The sequence below is a fragment of the Mustelus asterias genome, unplaced genomic scaffold, assembly GCF_964213995.1.
Source record: "Mustelus asterias unplaced genomic scaffold, sMusAst1.hap1.1 HAP1_SCAFFOLD_212, whole genome shotgun sequence".
Taxonomy (NCBI): Eukaryota; Metazoa; Chordata; class Chondrichthyes; order Carcharhiniformes; family Triakidae; genus Mustelus; species Mustelus asterias.
This window is the reverse complement of record NW_027590199.1, coordinates 304,627-327,243: the sequence shown is the minus strand read 5'-3', so window position 1 is coordinate 327,243 and position 22,617 is coordinate 304,627. Positions and strand designations below refer to the sequence as shown.

General features: G+C 46.0%; 1 protein-coding gene across 1 annotated transcript in view; it reads left to right on the top strand.

Annotated features, from left to right (window-relative positions):
* The window catches only part of LOC144485729 (SCO-spondin-like), a 449,590-nt gene that overhangs the window by 276,730 nt on the left and 150,243 nt on the right, over positions 1-22,617 (top strand). Inside the window, exons 20-21 of the mRNA XM_078203820.1 lie at positions 7,752-7,916; positions 9,800-10,006. Coding sequence (XP_078059946.1) covers positions 7,752-7,916; positions 9,800-10,006 — 372 coding nt within the window. The remainder of the gene's footprint in view (positions 1-7,751; positions 7,917-9,799; positions 10,007-22,617) is intronic.

Below are 22,617 nucleotides of genomic sequence, written 5' to 3'. Positions count from 1 at the left end.
ACTGCTCTCAGGTCGTGTACTAACCTCCACTTTTCCCCATCTGCCTTTTTAACTGGTAATAAGGGTGTGTTACATTTACTTCGGGTTTCTTTTAATATTTCTGCGTCTACTAATCCTCTGATTGTTTCTCTTATGCCTTTTACTGCTTCTGCCTTGATTGGATATTGTGGTTTATAAGGTCCTTGACATCCTGGCTTCAATTTTACTTCGACTGGGGTAGCTGTTTTAACTTTGCCTACATCTGTGTCGTTCTTTGACCACAATTCCTCAGGGAGAGAATCTAAATCTTTTTCTAACTTTGCTCTCCATTCTTGCTCTACTTCTTTATCTTTTAACTCTATTTTTACCTCTTTTGGTCTTCCAGTCATCCTTGCATTAACAGATATTTTCATCATTTGTCCGTCAGTCGACATCCAAATATTCTCATTGTTTGCTTTAATAAATTCCAGTTCCTGTGCCCTAAACGTCATAAGTCCCAAATCCTTTGGTCTGTAATCAGGATTCACCTTTAGCGTAACATGTGGTTCTGTCTCAGGCACTGAGAACCATTTTCTGACCCATTCATTCTTTCTAATTGTGAGGGCTGCTCCCTCTGGTCCGATTAAAATGCTGTCTGAATTTATTTCCTGTTCTTGTCCTGCCTCTTTATTCCACTTCTCCTGTATCTCTGACTGTTGCATTTTATCAAAAATCATTGTGCTATGTAGTTCAGTTTTTGGCCATTCGGCGTCTGGAATCTGTGCCTCTACAAATGTCCCCCAAATTTCCCATACCTGCTTTTTAATTTGTTCTTCTATGTCTCCTAGCCAATATACATTGGCCCACTCTTCTCCCCTTACCCTAATTACGTACATGCCCGTCAGATTAATTCCTTGAGTTGTACACTCTAATTTTAACCCTAACCCTAAGATTGCATCCCGGCCTAACAAATTCAGTGGTGTTTTATTGCATACTAACACAGGCACATGAGTGGTTTTGTTTCCAATGGTGATAGGCACCGGCATCGTCATTTGAGTCAATACTGCTTTCCCCGAGAACCCCATAGTTTTTACAAACTGGCCTGACAATGGTAGGTGTCCTGCATATTTTTCTTGTATGCACGTACAAGTAGCTCCTGTATCTATCATCATGGGGATCTCAACCCCCCCTATTCTAACATTGATTACAGGTTCTTGATTTGCTGTGTCCGTTATTTGTACATACTGGCCTACCATTTCGGGGTTCTCTGGGCCTCCCTATAGGAAACTCTGGTGATTTACTAGCCCCTGACTCATTGGGCAATCACTGGTTGGCACTTGCATCATTTGCTGACTCATTTGTTGTTGACCTCCTTGTCTATAGCTGTTTTGGGGACAATTCCTCTTTATGTGTCCTGTTTCCCCACATCCCCAGCATACCCCTGGAGGGCCAGGTGGTCCTCCCTGCCTGGGGCCTTGATTATATCCTTGGTTTTGTCCCCTCTGGTTCTGATAGGGTGCTTTTCCCTGTCCCTGTCCTTTTCCTCCTGCACTTCCCTTGCTATATTTACATTTTTCATCCCATTCTTCCTTACCCTCCTCCTCTTCACACCTTGCCTCACTGTCCACTGCCTCCTCACCTTTTTTACTCTGTTCTTCCTCCATTTTTCTATTTGCCCATTTTAACACCCTTACCCGAATCAACTCTTCCTCTAACTCTTGCCTCATACGGCGTATGTTATCCAGTTCTCCTTCCACTTTAGCACCTTCTTCTTCCCTTTTTACCTTTCTTTCCACCTCCTGCTTTGCCCATTGTTCGCGGGTCATGTCCCTTTCTTCATATTCCCCCTCAAAATTCACCGTCCCCTTTATTACTGGATACAGCCCAGCAAAATCTTGGTTTTCCTTATAAGGGGGCGGGGCTATATTTGGGTCTTTCAATTTTTCCTTTTCCTGAATCTGAACTGGCATTTGCATTTTCCATATGCGCTTTTTCTCTTTTCCTTCCTTTTCAAATAATGTTAGTATCTCCAATTCTTTTCTTCTTTTCTGATTTCTCTTTTGTGATTTACCCCTTAGTTTATAGTTCTTTACCAGTCCTTTCTGATCCTCACATCTTTCTGTACACCAGGTGCCTCCCTCTGGCCACTGTGTGTTTAATTTACTTGTTCTTTTGGTCCATTTTTGGGAGATATGGGCTATGTCTCCTTTCAGGGCTGGGTACTTTTCTCCCAGAATTTCCACCGGTGTCTTAGTTTGATATGGCATGTTCTGTTTCTTTGCACTGCCTTGCGGCTTAATATTTTCTGATATGTTGGTATTTGGCACTATTGTTATTTTTATGCGATATACTGTTTTCCCTTTTTCTGTCCTTGGACTATCTTCCCACTGCACTTCCCTGACTGACACCTGTATTTCCAACCGAGGTCTCAGTATTTGCTTCCCTGTTCTTCCCTCTCCTGGTGATAATCCTTTTTCTTCTGCTAGTGGATAATATGCCTCCACTTGCTCACTGATTTCCAACAGAGCCTTACTTGGTCTGATTTCTTCTATTAATTCTGTCAATGTTTCTTCTACTGCTTCACTCGTCTAATTTTTGTATATTATTTCATCCCAATTTACGTATGGCCACTCCTTATTCACTTCCTCCAAATTAACTACTTCAGTTATTCTTCTTAGCAGGGCATTTCTCTCACCCTCATACCACTCCCTAAAACCTCCTCTAACTATTTTTACTAGATCTTCTCTAAAAAATGTGTGTTAACACCACTACTTAAGAAATCTATTACTGCAATATTCCTACGTGATTCATCACTGTCGTGATCCTGCTTTGCACTCCACATTTACTAACAGCTGCTTACACCGCTATTCCAGATCAACCTTTTCAGGCTTCTCCTTGTAGCCCCTTTACTTTATTTCACTACCTATCCCCTCTCTTCTTCCGGCGATCAACGTAGCTCCTTAATTACTATATCAGGTAGGAGACCAATCTCTCCTAGATCTCTCCTTCCTCTCGGCTGACGTCACTCTCTCCGAGGTCCTGGGTAGGTTTGGACTGGCAGGCTTGCCTACACTTACTCTCCTTGGGCAAGTCGTAACCTGGAAGCCCGCTCCAAACCGCTCGACTAACCTAATTGCATCAATTAGCGTTCGGTTTTTGTAGCGTCTCACTTTTTACCCATTCGTGGACAATACAGTACATAAAACTAAAGCGTGCTTTTTACATGCAAAATTTGCCCTTCCGATCAGACTCAGTCTCTCAATATTTTACACAATTTTAACTTTACCAATGCAGGTTATCTTTTGGGCAGGTGAGATCCAGGACCAGTGGAGAACCGGGTGCGCCAGGCCTCGAAAACCCCTTTCTGACAACAAGGATTTACATGCATGCAAGTCTGCTTACCTTGTTGACAGAAGGCCGGCTGGGGACTTCTCGGTTCCGGTCGGACCACCGTCTCCCTCGATCCCTCCGGGGTTGAGTCACCGGACGACCTCAACTCTGCCCTGCTCGCAAGCGCCAAATTTGCCGTGGTTCCCCGTGGACGGCAAGAAGAATTCATCAATCAGAATAGAGAGTCTGAGTCTTGATCTTCCAGGCAGCAAGGCTTTATTAGCTAGTACATTTCAATAAAGCCGGGATTCCCAGATGAAATCCAAAAAACCAGTGCTCTCACAGTCCTTTTTATCCACATTTAGCTTCATATTTCATCATTCTTATCTTACAGTCAAGGTTTTTTTTGTTGCAGACCCCAAGGCCACTTTTCGTTAGCCACCATGATTTACTAGACCTACGCTATCTGCCTTCTTTCTGTTTTTTCACTAATGAATGTGCTATGATATCACTGTGGTTACATCCTGCCTTCTTATCTGAAGTTTATTGTCTAATCAGCCAAGGTTGTTGCTTGTTCAACCATTGTAGGGCATCCTGCTATGCCAAGTCTTTTTTCCCGTTGTCTGACTTTCTCACGTTTATTTAAGAAATTACTTTCAGCTTCTATGTTCATTTATGCGAGTATCCATGTGTATGTTTAATAAGATATGTGATATATATGAGAACTTCTTAAGTAGTGATTATCTCTTCTATGTTAATTATTATCTCCTACTTGTCCTAATAATTATTCCTTCCAATATATGTTGTCTTAATGATTATTCCTTACACAGTTTACAAAGAACAAAGAACAATACAGCACAGGAACAGGCCCTTCGGCCCTCCAAGCCTGCGTCGCTCATGTACCCAACTAGACCATTCGTTTGTATCCCTCTATTCCCAATCTGTTCATGTGGCTATCTCGATAAGTCTTAAATGATCCCAGCGTGTCCGCCTCAATCACCTTGCTTGGGAGTGCATTCCAGGCTCCCACCACCCTCTGTGTAAAATATGTCCCCCTGACATCCGTGTTGAACCTTGCCCCCCTCACCTTGAACCTGTGACCCCTTGTGTTCGTCACCTCCGACCTGAGAAAAAGCTTCCCACTGTTCACCCTTCATAATTTTATACACCTCTATTAGGTCGCCCCTCATCCTCCGTTTTTCCGGGGAGAACATCCCCAGTTTACCCAATTTCTCCTCATAGCTAAGACCCTCAATACCAGGCAACATCCTGGTAAACCTTTTCCGTACTCTTCCAAAGCCTCCACGCCCTTCTGGGAGTGTGGCGACCAGAACTGGACGCAGTATTCCAAATGTGGCCCAACCAACGTTCTATACAGCCGCAACATCATATGCCAACTTTTATATTCTATGCCCCGTCCAATGAAGGCAAGCATGCCATATGCCTTCTTCACCACCCTCTCCACCTGTGCTGCCACCTTTAAAGATCTGTGGACTTGTACACCCAGGTCCCTCGGTGTGTCTATACTCCTGATGGTTCTGCCATTTATTCTATCGCTCCCCCTTACATTAGATCTACCGAAATGCATCACTTTGCATTTATCTGGATTAAATTCCATCTGCCATTTCTCCGCCCAATGTTCCAGCCTATCTATATCCTGCTGTATTCTCTGACAATGTTCATCACTATCTGCAACTCCAGTAATCTTCGTGTCGTCCGCAAACTTAGTGATCACACCAGCTACATCTTCCTCCAAATCATTTATATATATCACAAACAGCAGAGGTCCCAGTACAGAGCCCTGTGGAACTCCACTAGTCACAGACCTCCAACCGGAAAAAGACCCCTCCACTGTTACCCTCTGTCTTCTATGGCTAAGCCAGTTCTCCACCCATCTAGCTAGCTCACCTTTTATCCCGTGAGATTTAACCTTTTGCACCAGCCTGCCATGAGGGACCTTGTCAAATGCTTTACTAAAATCCATATAGATTACATCCACGGCCCTTCCCTCATCAATCGTTTTTGTCACCTCCTCAAAAAACTCAACCAAATTTGTGAGGCATGGCCTCCCTCGTACAAAACCATGCTGTCTATCGCTAATGAGATTATTCAGTTCTAAATGCGCATATATCCTATCTCTAAGAATCTTCTCCAACAATTTCCCTACCACGGACATCAAGCTCACCGGCCTATAATTACCCGGGTTATCCTTGCTACCCTTCTTAAATAACGGGACCACATTTCCTATCCTCCAATCCTCTGGGACCTCACCTGTGTCCAGTGAAGAGACAAAGATTTCTGTTAGAGGCCCAGCAATTTCATCTCTTGCCTCCCTGAGGAGTCTAGGATAGATGCCATCCGGCCCTGGGAATTTGTCTGTCTTAATGTTTCCTAAAAAACCTAACACTTCCTCCCTTGTAATTGCGATTTTTTCTAACGGGTCAACACATCTCTCTGAGACACTACCAGTCAACATGTCCCTCTCCTTTGTGAATACTGATGCAAAGTATTCGTTTAGGATCTCACCTCCTTCCTTTGGTTCTAAGCATAATTCCCCTCCTTTGTCCCTGAGCGGTCCGATTCTTTCCCGAACAACCCTCTTGTTCCTAACGTATGCATAAAATGCCTTAGGATTCTCCTTAATCCTGTCTGCCAAGGACATTTCGTGACCCCTTTTTGCCTTTCTAAGTCCCTGTTTGAGTTCTTTTCTACTTTCTCTGTATTCCTCCAGTGCTCCATCTGTTTTTAGCTGCCTGGACCTCATGTATGCCTCTTTTTTCTTTTTGATTAAACCCACAATTTCACTGGTTATCCACGGAGACCCACAATTTCACTGGTTAACCACCACAGATGTGAGGCTCATTGGCCTGTAGTTCCCAGGCTTTTCCCTGCAGTGCTTTTTAAACAAATGCATAACATTTGCCACCCTCCAATCTTCAGGCACCTCACCTGTGACTATTGATGATTCAAATATCTCAGCTCGGGGACCCGCAATTTCCTCCCCAGCCTCCCACAATGTCCTGGGATATACCTCATCAGGTCCCGCAGATTTATCTACCTTGATGCGCTTTAAGACCTCCAGCACCTCCTTCTCTGTAATATGGACACTCCTCAAGACATCACTATTTATTTCCCCAAGTTCCCTAACATCCATGCTTTTCTCAACAGTAAATACTGATGAGAAATATTCATTTAGGATCTTACCCATCTCTTGTGGATCCGCACATAGATTACCTTGTTGATCCTTAAGAGGCCCTACTCTCTCCCTTGTTACTCTTTTGCCCTTTGTGTATTTGCAAAAGCTCTTTGGATTCTCCTTTGTCTTATCTGCCAAAATAATCTCGTGTCCCCTTTTTGCCCTCCTGATTTCTCTCTTAACTCTACTCCTACACCCCCTATACTCTTCAAGGGATTCACTTGATCCCAGCTGCCTGTGCATGTGTCGATGTGGAGTCGATGGGCTGAATGGCCTCTTCTGCACTGTATGATTCTATGAAATGGAATCACATGCAGCTAATTAAGGGCAACAAATTAGGCAAATTCCAATTAAAAGAATTACTGGTAAATTAATTCTGTCGCCTTACTCTTCGCGACAGAATCTCTGGGTGGGATTTTCCAGCTGTACTCCTCCAAACCAGAAAATCTTGCCTGAGGTCAACGTTCCCTTGCATGGTCCGTGGCTCTCCCCGCTCCCCCCACTTCCCCCGCTCCCCCGCACCTCCACTCCCCACACTTGCCTGCTCCCCCCACTCTCCCCTGTTCTCCCCGCTCCCCCCATTCTCCCTGCTCCCTCTACTCCCCTCACTCTCCCTGCTCCCTCTACTCCTCTCTCTCTCTGTCTTTCTCTCTCTCTGTCTCCCTCTGTCTCTCTATCTCTCTCTCGCTTGCTCTCTGTCTCTCTCTTTCTCTCTGTCACTCTCTCTGTCACTCTCTCTCTCTCTGTCTCCCTCTCTCTCTCTGTCTCTCTCTGTGTGTCTGTCTCTCTCTCTCTGTCTCGGCCTCTCTCTCTCTCTCTCTACCTCCCTCTCTGTCTCTGTCTCTCTGTCACTCTGTCTCTCTCTCTCTCTGTCTCGGTCTCTCTCTCTGTGTCCCTCTCTCTCTCTGTCTCTCTGTGTCTCTCTCTCTCTCTCTGTCTCAGCCTCTCTCTCTCTCTCTCTCTCTCTCTGTCTCCCTCTCTCACTCTGTCTCTGTGTCTCTGTCTCTCTCTCCCTGTCTCTGTTTCTTTCTATCACCCCCTTTGTCTGTATCCCTGTTTCTGTTGCCCTCATGTCCTGCCTGCTCTCTCTCTCTCTCTTTTTCTCCCTCTGTCACTTGCTTGCTTTGTTCTTGTTCATTCTATAACTGTGTGTAGTTCACTCTCGCTGACACTCTTTTTCTCTGTCACTTATTCTCTCACTCTATCTGTATTAGTCATTTTCATTTTCTTTCTGTGATTCATACTCTCACTCTCTCCTTCCCTCCAGATTCTGATGGATTTTCTCCCTGGTCATCCTGGACTCGTTGTTCCAGAAATTGTACAGACACGGAGTTTCGCAGCACCAAGAGTCGGACCCGTTTCTGTCAGAATCATCACAACTGCACTGGAGAAACATTCCAGGAGCGGCCCTGTAACCTGCCTCAATGCACAAGTAATCCTGGGGTCAGAGTTCACGATTGGGGCTTGGGGTCAGGATTAGGTCTCGGGGTCAAGGTTTGGGCTCCGGGTCAGGATTCGGGGTCAGGGTTCGGGCTCGGGGTCAGGGTTCGGCCTCGGGTTCAGGGTTTGGGATCTGGAGTAAATACATGGCAGATGCAGTCTAACTTTTGATTTTGATTTATTATTGTCACATTTATTAGCATACAGTGAAAAGTATTGTTTCTTGTGTGCTATGTAGACAAAGCATACCGTTCATAGAGAAGGAAAGGAGAGGGTGCAGAATGTAGTGTTACAGTCATAGCTAGGGTGTAGAGAGAGATCAACTTAGTGCAAGGTAGATCCATTCAAAAGTCTGACAGCAGCAGGGAAGAAGCTGTTCTTGAGTCAGTTGGTACGTGACCTCAGACTTTTGTATCTTTTTCTTGAAGGAAGAAGGTGGAAGAGAGAATGTCCGGGGTGTGTGGTGTCCTTATTTATGCTGGCTGCTTTGCCGAGGCAGCGGGAAGTGTAGACAGAGTCAATGAATGGAAGGCTGGTTTGTGGGATGGACTGGGCTTCATTCACGACCTTTAGTAGTTCCTTGCGGTCTTGGACAGAGTAGGAGCCCCATACCAAGCTGTGATACAACCAGAAAGAATGCTTTCTGTGGTGCATCTGTAAAAGTTGGTGGGAGTCGTAGCTGACATGCCAAATTTCCTTAGTCTTCTGAGAAAGTAGAGGCGTTGGTGGGCTTTCTTAACTATAGTGTTGGCGTGGGGGGGACCAGGACAGGTTGTTGGTGATCTGGACACCTAAAACCTTGAAGCTTTCGACCATTTCTACTTCATTGATGTAGACAGAGGCTACGTGGGTAAATGTGAAGTTATCTACTTCAGGCGGGTAAACAGAATGGCAGAGTATTCTTTAAATGGCGATGGGAAATGTTGATGTACAGAGGGACCTGGATGTCTGAGTACACCAGCCACTGAAAGCAAGCGCGCAGGTACAGCAAGCAGTTAGGGAGGCAAATGGTATGGTGGCCTTCATCATAAGAAGATTCAAGTACAGGAGCTAGGATGTATTGCTGCAGCTGTACAGGGCCTTGGTGACACCACAGCTGGTATATTCTGTGCCATTTCGGTTTCCTTACTTCAGGATATATTTGCCATCGAGGGAGTGCAGCAAAGGTTCACCGGACTGATTCTGGGATGGCAGGATCATGATCTGAGGAGAGATTGTGTCGAGAAGGGCAGCATGGACAAGTAGGGCCAAAGGACCTGTTTCCATGCTGGAAACCTCTGTGACTGGGTCTGTATTCACTAGAATTTAGAAGAATGAGAGGGGATCACGTTGAAATGTATAAAATTCTGATCGGGTTGTACAGATTGGATGTAGAGATGTTGTTACCTGGGGTGGGGTGGGGAGGGTGGTGGTGGGAAGGGGGGTGGGGCATCTGGAAGAAGACCTTCACAGTTTAAGGATGAGAAGATTTTTTTTCTTTCAAAGACAGTAATTGTCTGAAATTCTCCTCTTCAAAGGGCAGTAGGAGCAGAGTCTCGGAATATTCTTAAGGCAGAGTGAGATAGATTCTCGATTAACGAAGGGATGAAAGGTTATCGGGGAGGCGGGAATGTGGGGTTGGGGTTACAATTAGAGCAGCCGTGATCTTATAGAATGGCGGAGCAGCTAGAGGGGCAGAGTGGCCTCCTCCTGCTCCTGATTCATAACTTTTGTTGGTTCTATGTGTACAAGAACTGGAGGTGACCATTCAGCCTCTCGAGTCTGTTACACATGAACAGGAGGAGGCCATTCAGCCCTTCCACCTTGTTCCTTCCTTTCAGTTTCTCACAGGTCATTGTGATTTCTGCAGTGGTTTATTTTCTGTGTTCATTACAGATGAAACAGAATGTTCTGGAAGGAACTGCACTCGGGACTGCAGCTGGAACATGTGGTCAGAATGGAGTGAGTGTTCCCGTTGGTGTGGAGTTGGTCAACAACACCGTCTCCGGACCTACAACTGGCCACACTCAGGCGGTCAGTGGTGTGAGGGAATTCTGACTGGAAACCTGGAGATCCGCTTCTGCAATATCAAGGCTTGCAAAGGTGAGAGGTCACAGGGCAGGGAGGGGCAGAGGTGAAAGGTCATGGGGAGAGACAGGTGAGTGAGGATAAGATAGAAATGGATGGAGAGAAATGTGTTGAGTGTTTTCAGGAGGAATTTCTCATTCAGTATGTGGATGGCCCGACTAGAGAGGGGGCAAAACTTGACTTCCTCGTGGGAAATAAGGAAGGGCAGGTGGCAGAACTGTTAGTGAGGGATCACTTTGGGACCAGTGACCATAATTCCATTAGTTTTAAGATAGCTATGGAGAATGATAGGACTGGCCCAAAAGTTAAAACTCTAAATTGGGGCAAGGCCAATTTTGATGGTATCAGGCAGAAACTTTCAAATATTAATTGGGGGAGTCCGTGGGAAGGCAAAGGGACGTCTGGTAAGTTTCAAAAGTGTGTTAACCAGGGTTCAGGGTAAGCACATTCCTCTTAGAGTAAAGAGCAAGGCTCGCAGAAGTAGGGAACCCTGGATGAGGCCAGTGAACCTCATCCGTGGTGGATTTGTCAGAAGGTATTCTGAGAGACAGGATCTACAGGCATTTAGAGACGCAAGGACTGATTAGGGACAGTCAGCATGGCTTTGTGAGTGGAAAATCATGTCTCACAAATTTGATTGAGTTTTTTGAAGGGGTAACCAAGAAGGTAGATGAGGGCAGTGCAGTTGATGTTGTCTACATGGACTTAGCAAGGCCTTTGACAAGGTACCGCATGGTAGGTTGTTGCATACGGTTAAATCTCACGGGATCCAGGGTGAGGTATCTAAATGGATACAAAATTGGCTTCTTGACAGAAGCCAGAGTGTGGTTGTAGAGGGTTGTTTTTCAAACTGGAGGCCTGTGACCAGCGGTGTGCCTCAGGGATCAGTGCTGGGTCCACTGTTATTTGTCATTTATATGAATGATTTGGATGAGAATGTAGGAGGTATGGTTAGTAAGTTTGCAGATGACATCAAGATTGGTGGCATGGTGGACAGTGATGCATTTTGCCCCTGTCTACATCAACGGGGACGAAGTAGAAAGTGTCGAGAGCTTCAAGTTGTTCGGTGTCCAGATCACCAACAACCTGTCCTGGTCCCCTCATGTCGGCACTATAGTTAAGAAAGCCCACCAATGCCTCTACTTTCTCAGAAGACTAAGGACTAAACTGGGGTTGTTCTCCCTGGAAAGACGGAGGATGAGGGGAGACTTAATAGAGGTCTATAAAATTATGAAAGGCATAGATAGGGTGAACGGTGGGAAGCTTTTCCCCAGGTCGGTGGTGATGTTCACGAGGGGTCATAGGTTCAAGGTGAAGGGGGGGAGGAGGTTTAACACAGATATCAGAAGGACATATTTTACACAGAGGGTGGTGGGGGCCTGGAATGCGCTGCCAGGCAAGGTGGTGGATGCGGACAACTGGGAACGTTTAAGACTTATCTAGATAGCCATATGAACGGAGTGGGAATGGAGGGATACAAAAGAATGGTCTAGTTTGGACCAGAGAGCGGCATGGGCTTGGAGGGCCGAAGGGCCTGTTCCTGTGCTGCATTGTTCTTTGTTCTTTGTTCTTTGAAATTTGGCATGTCAGCTACAACTCTCACCAACTTTTACAGATGCACCATAGAAAGCATTCTTTCTGGTTGTATCACAATTTGGTATGGCTCCTGCTCTGCCCAAGTCTGCAAGGAACTACAAAAGGTCGTGAATGTAGCCCAATCCATCACGCAAACCAGCCTCCCATCCATTGACACTGTCTACACTTCCCGCTGCCTTGGCAAAGCAGCCAGCATAATTAAGGACCCCACGCACCCCGGACATTCTCTCTTCCACCTTCTTCCTTCGGGAAAAGGATACAAAAGTCTGAGGTCACGTACCAACCGACTCAAGAACAGCTTCTTCCCTGCTGCTGTCAGACCTTTGAATGGACTTACCTTGCATTAAGTTGATTTTTCTCTATACCCTAGCTATGACTGGAACACTACATTCTGCACTCTATTGTTTCTTTCTCTATGAATGGTATGCTTTGTCTGTATAGCGCGAAAGAAACAATACTTTCCACTGTATGCTAATACATGTGACAATAATAAATCAAATCAAATCAAATCAAATTTTGGTAGATTGAACCAGGGCAGGACTTACTCAGTTAATGGTAGAGCGTTGGCGAGAGTTACAGAACAAATAGATCGAGGGGTACCGGTTCATAGCTCCTTGAAAGTGGAGTCACAGGTGGACAGAATGGTGAAGAAGGCATTCAGCATGCTTAGTTTCATTGGTCAGAACATTGAATACAGGAGTTGGGATGTCTTGTTGAAGTTGTACAAGACATTGTTAAAGCCTCACTGTGTACAGTTCTGGTCACCCCATTATAGAAAGGATATTATTAAACCAGAAAGAGTGCAGAAAAGATTTACTAGGATGCTGCCAGGACTTGATGGTTTGAGTTATAAGGAGAGGTTGGACTGAGACTTTTTTCTCTGGAGCGTAGGAAGCTGAGGGATGATCTTATAGAGGTCTATAAAATAATGAGGGGCACAGATCAGTTAGATAGTCAATGTCTTTTCCCAAAGGTAGGGGAGTCTAAAACTAGAGGGCATAGGTTTAAGGTGAAAGGGGAGAGGTACAAAAGTGTCCGGAGGGGCAATTTTTTCACGCAGAGGGTGGTGAGTGTCTGGAACAAGCTGCCAGAACCAGTAGTAGAGGCGGGTACAATGTTGTCTTTTAAAAAGCATTTTGATAGTTACATGGGTAAGATGGGTATGGAGGGATATGGGCCAAATGTGGGCAATTGGGACTAGCTTCGGGGTTTAAAAACAGGGCGGCATGGACAAGTTGGGCCGAAGGGCCTGTTTCCATGCTGTAAGCCTCTATGACTCGATGAACAATCTCTCACTGTCTACCCCATCAAACCCCTTCATTAGCTTTGATGTTTTGATAAAATTGCTTCTCATTCTTCCAGGAATATAAACCCAATTCAGTCAGCTTCTCATCATAGCCCACATCCCAGGAACCAATCTCATGAACTTTTGTTGTAACGCTGCTAATATCCTTCCTTAAACATGGAGACCAAAACTGCACACAGCATGCCAATCTAAAAGCAAAATATTGTGGATGCTGGAGATCGAAAGCAAATATAAGATGCTGGAAATACTCAGTAGGTCAGGCAGCATCTGGAGAGAGGAACAGAGATAATATTGAATAAAGTGTGACTGCTCCCAAAATGAACAGTCTGCAGAAAAGTCAAAGCGTTAACTCTGTTCCTGTCTCCACAGACAATGCCAAACCCGCTGCAATTTCCAGCATTTTCTGTTTTTTATTTTTGATTTCCTGCATCTGAACAAAGAACAGTACAGCACAGGAACAGGTCCTTTGGCCCTCCAAGCCTGCACCGACCATGCTGCCCGGCTTAACTAAAACCCCCTACCTTTCCGGAGACCATATCCCTCTATTCCCATCCTATTCATGTATTTGTCAAGACACCCCTTAAAACTCACTACCGTATCTGCTTCCACTACCTCCCCCGGCAACGAGTTCCAGGCACCCACTACCCTCTGTGGAAAAAGCTTGCCTCGTACATCTCCTTTAAACCTTACCCCTCGCACCTTAAACCTGTGCCCCCCAGTAATTGACTCTTCCACTCTGGGAAAAAGCTTCTGACTGTCCACTCTGTCCATGCTTCTCATAATCTTGTAGACTTCTATCAGGTCTCCCCCCAACCTCCGTTGCTCCAGTGAGAACAAACCAAGTTTATCCAACCTCTCATCATAGCTGATGCCTTCATACCAGGCAACATCCTGGTAAATCTTTTCTGTACCCTCTCCAAAGCCTCCACATCCTTCTGGTAGTGTGGCGACCAGAATTGAACACTATATTCCAAGTGCGGCCGAACTAAGGTTCTATAAAGCTGCAACATGACTTGCCAATTTTTAAACTCAATGCCCCGGCCGATGAAGGTAAGCATGCCGTATGCCTTCTTGACTACCTTCTTCACTAAGGATCTCACCCTAAATGAATTATTCAACCTCTCCTCATATTCAACCTAACCCTAACCCTAACCCTTGAGACCAGGCAACATCCTGGTAAACCTTCTTTGCATTCTGTCCAAAACTTCCACGTCCTTCAGGTGGAAGGATAAATGTGAGGTGATGCATTTTGGAAGATCAAATTTAAGTGTGAATTATACTGTAAATGGCCTTAGGAACATTAACATACAGAGGGATCTGAGCGTGCGGGTCCACAGCTCTCTAAAAGTGGCAACAGAGCTGGCCAAGGTGATTAAGAAGACATATAGAGCCAAGACGAAACATGTGGTCATCTCTGGTACGTTGCCGGTACCACGTGATAGCGAGTTGAGGAACAGGGAGAGAGTGCAGTTAAATATGTGGTTGCAGGGATGGTGTAGGAGGGAGGGTTTCAGATACGTGGATAATTGGAACACGTTCTGGGGAAGGTGGGACCTGTACAAACAGGACGGGGTGCACCTGAACCAGAGGGGCACCAATATCCTCGGAGGGAAATTTGTTACGGCTCTTCAGGGGGGTTTAAACTAATTTGTCAGGGGAGTGGGAAAGGGAGTTGTAGTCCAGAAGTCAGTGAGGGTGGTGAGGTATTGGGGAAGGTATCAGGGTCAAGGGTGGGTACTGGTAGACAGGGAGGTGGGTTGAAGTGTGTCTACTTCAATGCAAGGAGCATCCGGAACAAGGTAGATGAACTTGGGGCGTGGATTGGTACTTGGGACTACGATGTTGTGGCCATTACGGAGACGTGGGTAGAACAAGGAGAGGAATGGTTGTTAGACGTTCCGGGGTATAGATGTTTCACTAAGTGTAGGGAAGCTGGTAAAAGAGGTGGAGGAGTGGCATTGTTAATCAAGGATAGTTTAACGGCTGCGGAAAGGCACTTCGTGGGGGATCTGCACACTGAGGTAATATGGGCTGAAGTTAGAAATAGGAAAGGAGCGGTCACGTTGCTAGGAGTTTACTATAGGCCCCCAAATAGTAATAGAGATGTGGAGGAAGAAATTGCTAAGCAGATTATGGATATGTGTGGGGGTCACAGGGTAGTTGTCATGGGAGACTTTAACTTTCCAAATATTGATTGGAACCTTTGTAGGTCAAATAGTTTGGATGGGGCAGTTTTTGTGCAGTGTGTGCGGGAGGGTTTCCTGACACAATATGTGGATGGGCTGACTAGAGGTGAGGCCACATTGGATTTGGTACTGGGAAATGAACCGGGCCAAGTGTTAGATTTGGTTGTGGGAGAGCAATTTGGAGATAGTGACCACAATTCGGTGTCTTTTGTTATTGCAATGGAGAGGGATAGGGCCGTACGGCAGGGCAAGGTTTACAATTGGGGGAGGGGTAATTATGATGCGATTAGGCAAGAATTAGGGGGCATAAGTTGGGAACAGAAACTGTCAGAGAAAGGAACAAATGAAAAGTGGAATTTTTTCAAGGAACAAATACTGGATGTCCTTGATAGGTATGTTCCTGTCAGGCAGGGAGGAAATGGCCGAGTGAGGGAACCATGGTTCACAAAAGAGGTGGAATGTCTTGTGAAAAGGAAGAGGGAAGCTTATGTCGGGATGAGGAAACAAGGTTCAGATGGCTCGATTGAGGGTTACAAGTTAGCAAGGAATGAGCTGAAAAAGGGGCTTAGGAGAGCTAGGAGGGGACATGAGAAGTCCTTGGCGGGTCGGATCAAGGAAAACCCCAAGGCTTTTTACTCTTATGTGAGGAATAAAAGAATGACCAGGGTGAAGTTAGGGCCGGTCAAGGACAGTAGTGGGAACTTGTGTATGGAGTCAGTAGAGATAGGCGAGGTGATGAATGAATACTTTTCTTCAGTGTTCACCAAGGAGAGGGGCCATGTTTTTGAGGAAGAGAAGGTGTTACAGGCTAATAGGCTGGAGGAAATAGATGTTCGGAGGGAGGATGTCCTGGCAGTTTTGAATAAACTGAAGGTCGATAAGTCCCCTGGGCCTGATGAAATGTATCCTAGGATTCTGTGGGAGGCAAGGGATGAGATTGCAGAGCCTTTGGCGTTGATCTTTGGGTCCTCGCTGTCCACGGGGATGGTGCCAGAGGACTGGAGAATGGCGAATGTTGTTCCTCTGTTTAAGAAAGGGAATAGAAATGACCCTGGTAATTATAGACCGGTTAGTCTTACTTCGGTGGTTGGTAAATTGATGGAAAGGGTCCTTAGGGATGGGATTTACGACCATTTAGAAAGATGCGGATTAATCCGAGATAGTCAGCACGGATTCGTGAAGGGCAAGTCGTGCCTCACAAATTTGATAGAATTTTTTGAGGAGGTAACTAAGTGTGTTGATGAAGGTAGGGCAGTTGATGTCATATACATGGATTTTAGTAAGGCGTTTGATAAGGTCCCCCATGGTCGGCTTATGATGAAAGTGAGGAGGTGTGGGATAGAGGGAAAGTTGGCCGATTGGATAGGCAACTGGCTGTCTGACCGAAGACAGAGGGTGGTGGTCGATGGAAAATTTTCGGATTGGAGGCAGGTTGCTAGCGGTGTGCCGCAGGGATCAGTGCTTGGTCCTCTGCTCTTTGTGATTTTTATTAATGACTTAGAGGAGGGGGCTGAAGGGTGGATCAGTAAATTTGCTGATGACACCAAGATTGGTGGAGTAGTGGATGAGGTGGAGGGCTGTTGTAGGCTGCAAAGAGACATAGATAGGATGCAAAGCTGGGCTGAAAAATGGCAAATGGAGTTTAACCCTGATAAATGTGAGGTGATTCATTTTGGTAGGACAAATTTAAATGTGGATTACAGGGTCAAAGGTAGGGTTCTGAAGACTGTGGAGGAACAGAGAGATCTTGGGGTCCATATCCACAGATCTCTAAAGGTTGCCACTCAAGTGGATAGAGCTGTGAAGAAGGCCTGTAGTGTGTTAGCTTTTATTAACAGGGGGTTGGAGTTTAAGAGCCGTGGGGTTATGCTGCAACTGTACAGGACCTTGGTGAGACCACATTTGGAATATTGTGTGCAGTTCTGGTCACCTCACTATAGGAAGGATGTGGAAGCGCTGGAAGGAGTGCAGAGGAGATTTACCAGGATGCTGCCTGGTTTGGAGGGTAGGTCATATGAGGAAAGGTTGAGGGAGCTAGGGCTATTCTCTCTGGAGCGGAGGAGGCTGAGGGGAGACTTAATAGAGGTGTATAAAATGATGAAGGGGATAGATAGAGTGAACGTTCAAAGACTATTTCCTCGGGTGGATGGAGCTATTACAAGGGGGCATAACTATAGGGTTCGTGGTGGGAGATACAGGACGGATATCAGAGGTAGGTTCTTTACGCAGAGAGTGGTTGGGGTGTGGAATGGACTGCCTGCAGTGATAGTGGAGTCAGACACTTTAGAAACATTTAAGCGGTTATTGGATAGGCACATGGAGCACACCAGGATGATAGGGAGTGGGATAGCTTGATCTTGGTTTCAGATAAAGCTCGGCACAACATCGTGGGCCGAAGGGCCTGTTCTGTGCTGTACTGTTCTATGTTCTATGTTCTATGCTTTCATCAGCAAATTTCCTGGATTTCCTTTCCCCAAGACGGTGCACTGAACCAGGGATTTTTTGAGATGTCAATCAAACCCGCCCACTCTGACGATTGACAGATTGAGGAGCCAGTAAATCAAGCAGTAATGATGCAAAAATGTTAGTCCTCCAGCTTATGGCAACAAACAGTTATTGAAATTAATCAAGTGGTTTTTGTTCTACCCTCAAACACAGGCAGGAAGTTAAGGCACCCAAATAACGTTTTACTTTGCCAATTCCAAAGATGTTATCGTCCTTTCATGAACATTTAGTCTAAGACACCCGTTCCAGTGAGGTGGGGAGGGACATTCCAGAGACAGTGATGGTGGCTCGCGGGACATTCTGTGTAAGATCTGATTCTGTGAGTCTGTCTATGATTGGAGTCTGCTCATGTTGTACCGCAGCTTACAAACGCAGCAAGTGACAGAGTGAGTGATGAGGCCAGTCAGTCTCACCTCATTAGTAGGCAGGTTATTGGAATCAATTCTGAGAGACAGAACAGATGATCTCTTAGAAAGATACAAATTAATCCAGCGCAGTCAGTATGGATTTAAGGGCAGGTTGATTTAAGCCAAGGTCCTATTTGCTTTGCTAACCACGCTCTCAATCTGTCCTCTCATCTTCAAATCGATGCCCAGGTCCCTCTGTTTCCACACATTATTTACAACTGTGTCATTAAGTCAATATTAACACTCTGCAGCCTTCTGTCAAAATACATCACCTCACACTTCTGTAAAAGATCACATGACACTGTTTTTACAGAGAGTAGGGGAGTTCTTTCGATTCAAAATAAAAACAGAAAATGCTGGAAAATCTCAGCAGGTCTGGCAGCATCTGTGGACAGAGACTGGAGCCAACGTTTCAAGTCTGGACAACCCTTTGTCAGAACTTTAAATCTTTCCATTCGCCTGAGCATGATCTGTCCCTCAGTGATTTTATCTGGTGTCACATTGCTGTTTGTGGGATCCTACTGTGCAAAAATCAGCTACAATTTTCCTACATTACCATAAGACCATAAGAGACCATAAGACATAGGAGCGGAAGTAAGGCCATTCGGCCCATCGAGTCCACTCCACCATTCAATCATGGTTGATTACAACAGTGACTACACATCAAAAGTATTTCTTCGTCTGAAAAAGTATTGGGAGTATTGTGAACTGTGGAGAGGACAGTTTAGAATTTCAGAAAACACGGAGTGGTTGGGGGAACAGGCAGGTCACAGATGAAGGTCAATGTGGAGAAGTGTGAGGTGATGCATTTTGGTGGGAAGATCATGGAGAGACAATGAAAAACAAGGGGTAAAATTCTTACAGAGGATGCAGGAGCAGAGGGAGCTGGGTGTATCTGTGCACAAGTCATTGAAGGACAGGACAGGTGGAGAGAGCAGTTAATAAAGTATATGGAACAAAGAACAGTACAGCACAGGAACAGGCCCTTCAGCCCACCAAGACTGTGCCAATCATGATGCCCTAACTAAACTAAAAAAAACCTTCTGTCCTTACTCAGTCCATATCCCTCTATTCCCTCCCTATTCATGGACCCATCCAGATGCCTCTTAAATGTTGCTAATGTTCCTGCTTCCACCACCTCCTCTGGCAGAGCGTTCCAGGCACCCACCGCTCTCTGCGTGAAAAACTTCCCCCGCACATCTCCCTTAAACTTCCCCCCTCTCACCTTGAACCTGTACCCCTTGTAATTGACACTTCCACCCTGGGGAAAAGCCTCTGACTATCCACCCTGTCTGTGCCTCTCATCATTTTGTAGACCCTCTATCAGGTCTCCCCTCAGCCTCTGTCTTTCCAGTGAAAACAATCCTAGTTTATTCAACCTCTCCTCATAAATTCCATCTGCCACTTCTCTGCCCATTTGATCATCTCATCTATATCTTCATGGAACCTAAGACACTCAACCTCACCCAGCCAATCTTTGTGTCATTGGCAAACTTACTGATCTTACCCCCCACACAGTCATCAATGTCATTTATATAAATGATGAACAATACAAAGAGCAAAGAAAATTCCAGCACAGGAACAGGCCCTTCGACCCCTCCAAGCCTGCACCGACCGTGCTGCCCGACTGAACTAAACCCCCGACCCTTCCGGGGACCATATCCCTCTATTCCCATCCTATTCATGTATTTGTGAAGATGCCCCTTAAAACTCACGACCGTATCCGCTTCCACTACCTCCTCCGGCAACGAGTTCCAGACACCCACCACCCTCTGGGTAAAATATCTGCCTCGTACATCTCCTTTAAACCTTGCCCCTCGCACCTTAAACCTGTGCCTCCTAGGAATTGACTCTTCCATCCTGGGAAAAAGCTTCTGACTATCCACTCTGTCCATGCCTCTCATAATCTTGTAGACTTCTATCAGGTCGCCCCTCAACCTCCGTCGCTCCAGTGAGAACAAACCAAGTTTCTCCAACCTCTCCTCATAGCTAATGCCCTCCATACCAGGCAACATCCTGGTAAATCTTTTCTGTACCCTCTCCAAAGCCTCCACATCCTTCTGGTAGTGTGGCGACCAGAATTAAACACTATATTCCACGTGCTGCTTAACTAAGGTTCTATAAAGTTGCAACATGACTTGTCAATTTTTAAACTCAATGCCCCGGTCGATAAAGGCAAGCATGCCGTATGCCTTCTTGATTACCTTCTCCACCTGCGTTGCCATTTTCAGTGTCCTGTGTACCTGTGCACCCAGATCCCTCTGCCTATCAATACTCTTAAGGGTTCTGCCATTTACTGTATATTTCCTATCTGTATTAGACCTTCCAAAATGATAGGGAGCCGAGCACAGATCTCTGTGGTATGCCACTGGTCACTGGCCTCCAGTGACTAAAGCAGCCGTCTGTCACCACCCTGTCTCCGACAACTGAGCCAATTATGAATCCACCTTGTCAGATCATCCTGTATCCCATGTGCCCTGATTACCCCCCGTTCACTCCAGCGGGGTCATCCGCCAGTTCCACGAACGTGAGGAGCTAGTTTGAACCCCGTCCAATGAAGGCAAGCATGCCGTGTGCTTTCTTCACCACCAAAAGAGAGGATCAGGCAAGCTAGGAAAGTGTTTATATGGAGTAAGGGGAAATATGAAGACATTAGACAGCAAATTAGAGGAGTAAATTGGAAGGAGGTATTCTCGGGGAAATGTACTGAAGAGAGGTGGCAGTTTTTCAAGGAATGTCTGTCTAGAGTTCTACAGGACAACGATCCGAGCAGACAGGGAGGTGTTGGTCGGTTAAAGGAACCGTGGTGCACGAAAGCTGTGCGGGACCTCATCGAGAAGAAAAGGAAAGCGTACAAAAGGCTCAGAGAGCTTGGCGAAGATAGGGATTGAGAAGAGTATACGGCTTGTAGGAAGGGACTAAAGAAGGAAATTAGGAGAGCCAGAAGGGGTCACGAGAAGGCCCTGGCAGGTAGGATTAAGGAGAACCCTAAGGCATTCTATAAATATGTGAAGAGTAAAAGGATGAGACGTGACAGAATAGGGCCTATAAAAGGTGAAGGTGAGAAAGTCTGTACGGAACCAGTAGAAATGGCAGAGGTGCTCAATGAGTATTTTGCCTCTGTTTTCACAGAGGAGAAGGACCTGGGTGGATGTACTGTGGGCGTGCGGTGGACTGAAAGGATTGAGTATGTGGACTTTAAGAAAGAGGTTGTGCTGGAATCTTTGAATGGCATCAAGATAGATAAGTCGCCGGGTCTGGATGGGATGTACCCCAGGTTACTGTGGGAGGTGAGGGAAGAGATTGCAGAGCCTTTGACGATGATCTTTGCATCGGCGATGGAGACGGGAGAGGTGCCGGAGGATTGGAGGATTGCGGATGTGGTTCCTATTTTCAAGAAGGGGAATAGGGATAGCTCAGGAAATTACCGACCGGTGAGTCTAACCTCAGTGGTTGGTAAACTGATGGAGAAGATCCTGAGAGACAGTATATATGAGCATTTAGAGAGGTTTAGTATGCTCAAGAATACTCAGCATGGCTTTGTCAAGGGCAGATCGTGCCTTACGAGCCTGGTGGAGTTCTTCGAAAATGTGACTAAACGCATTGACGAAGGGAAGGCGGTAGATGTGGTTTATATGGATTTTAGCAAGGCGTTCGATAAGGTCCCCCGTGCAAGGCTTCTAGAAAAAATGAGAGGGCATTGGATCCAAGGGGCTGCTGCCCGGTGGATCCAGAACTGGCTTGCCCAAAGGAGGCAGAGAGTGTGTATAGATGGGTCTTTTTCTAAATGGAGGTCGGTCACCAGTGGTGTGCCCCAGGGATCTGTTCTGGGATCCTTGCTGTTTGTCATTTTCATAAATGACCTGGATGAGGAAGCGGAGGGATGGGTTGGTAAGTTTGCCGACGACACGAAGGTTGGTGGGGTTGTGGATAGTCTGGAGGGATGTCAGAAGTTACAGAGGGACATAGATAGGATGCAAGACTGGGCAGATGGACTGCAACCCAGATAAATGGCATAACTATAGGGTTCGTGGTGGGAGATACAGAAAGGATATCAGAGGTAGGTTCTTTACGCAGAGAGTGGTTGGGGTGTGGAATGGACTGCCTGCAGTGATAGTGGAGTCAGACACTTTAGGAACATTTAAGCGGTTATTGGATAGGCACATGGAGCACACCAGGATGATAGGGAGTGGGATAGCTTGATCTTGGTTTCAGATAAAGCTCGGCACAACATCGTGGGCCGAAGGGCCTGTTCTGTACTGTACTGTTCTATGTTCTATAAATGCGTCGTGGTCCATTTTGGTAGGACAAATGGGATGAAGGAGTACAATATAAAGGGAAAGACTCTTAGTACGGTAGAGGATCAGAAGGACCTTGGGGTCCAGGTCCATAGGACTCTGAAATCGGCCCCGCAGGTGGAGGAGGTGGTTAAGAAGGCGTATGGTGTGCTGGCCTTTATCAATCGAGGGATTGAGTTTAGGAGTCCGGGGATAATGATGCAGCTCTATAAGACGCTCGTCAGACCCCACTTGGAGTACTGTGCTCAGTTCTGGTCGCCTCACGAGAGGAAGGATGTGGAAAAGATTGAAAGGGTGCAGAGGAGATTTACAAGGATGTTGCCTGGAT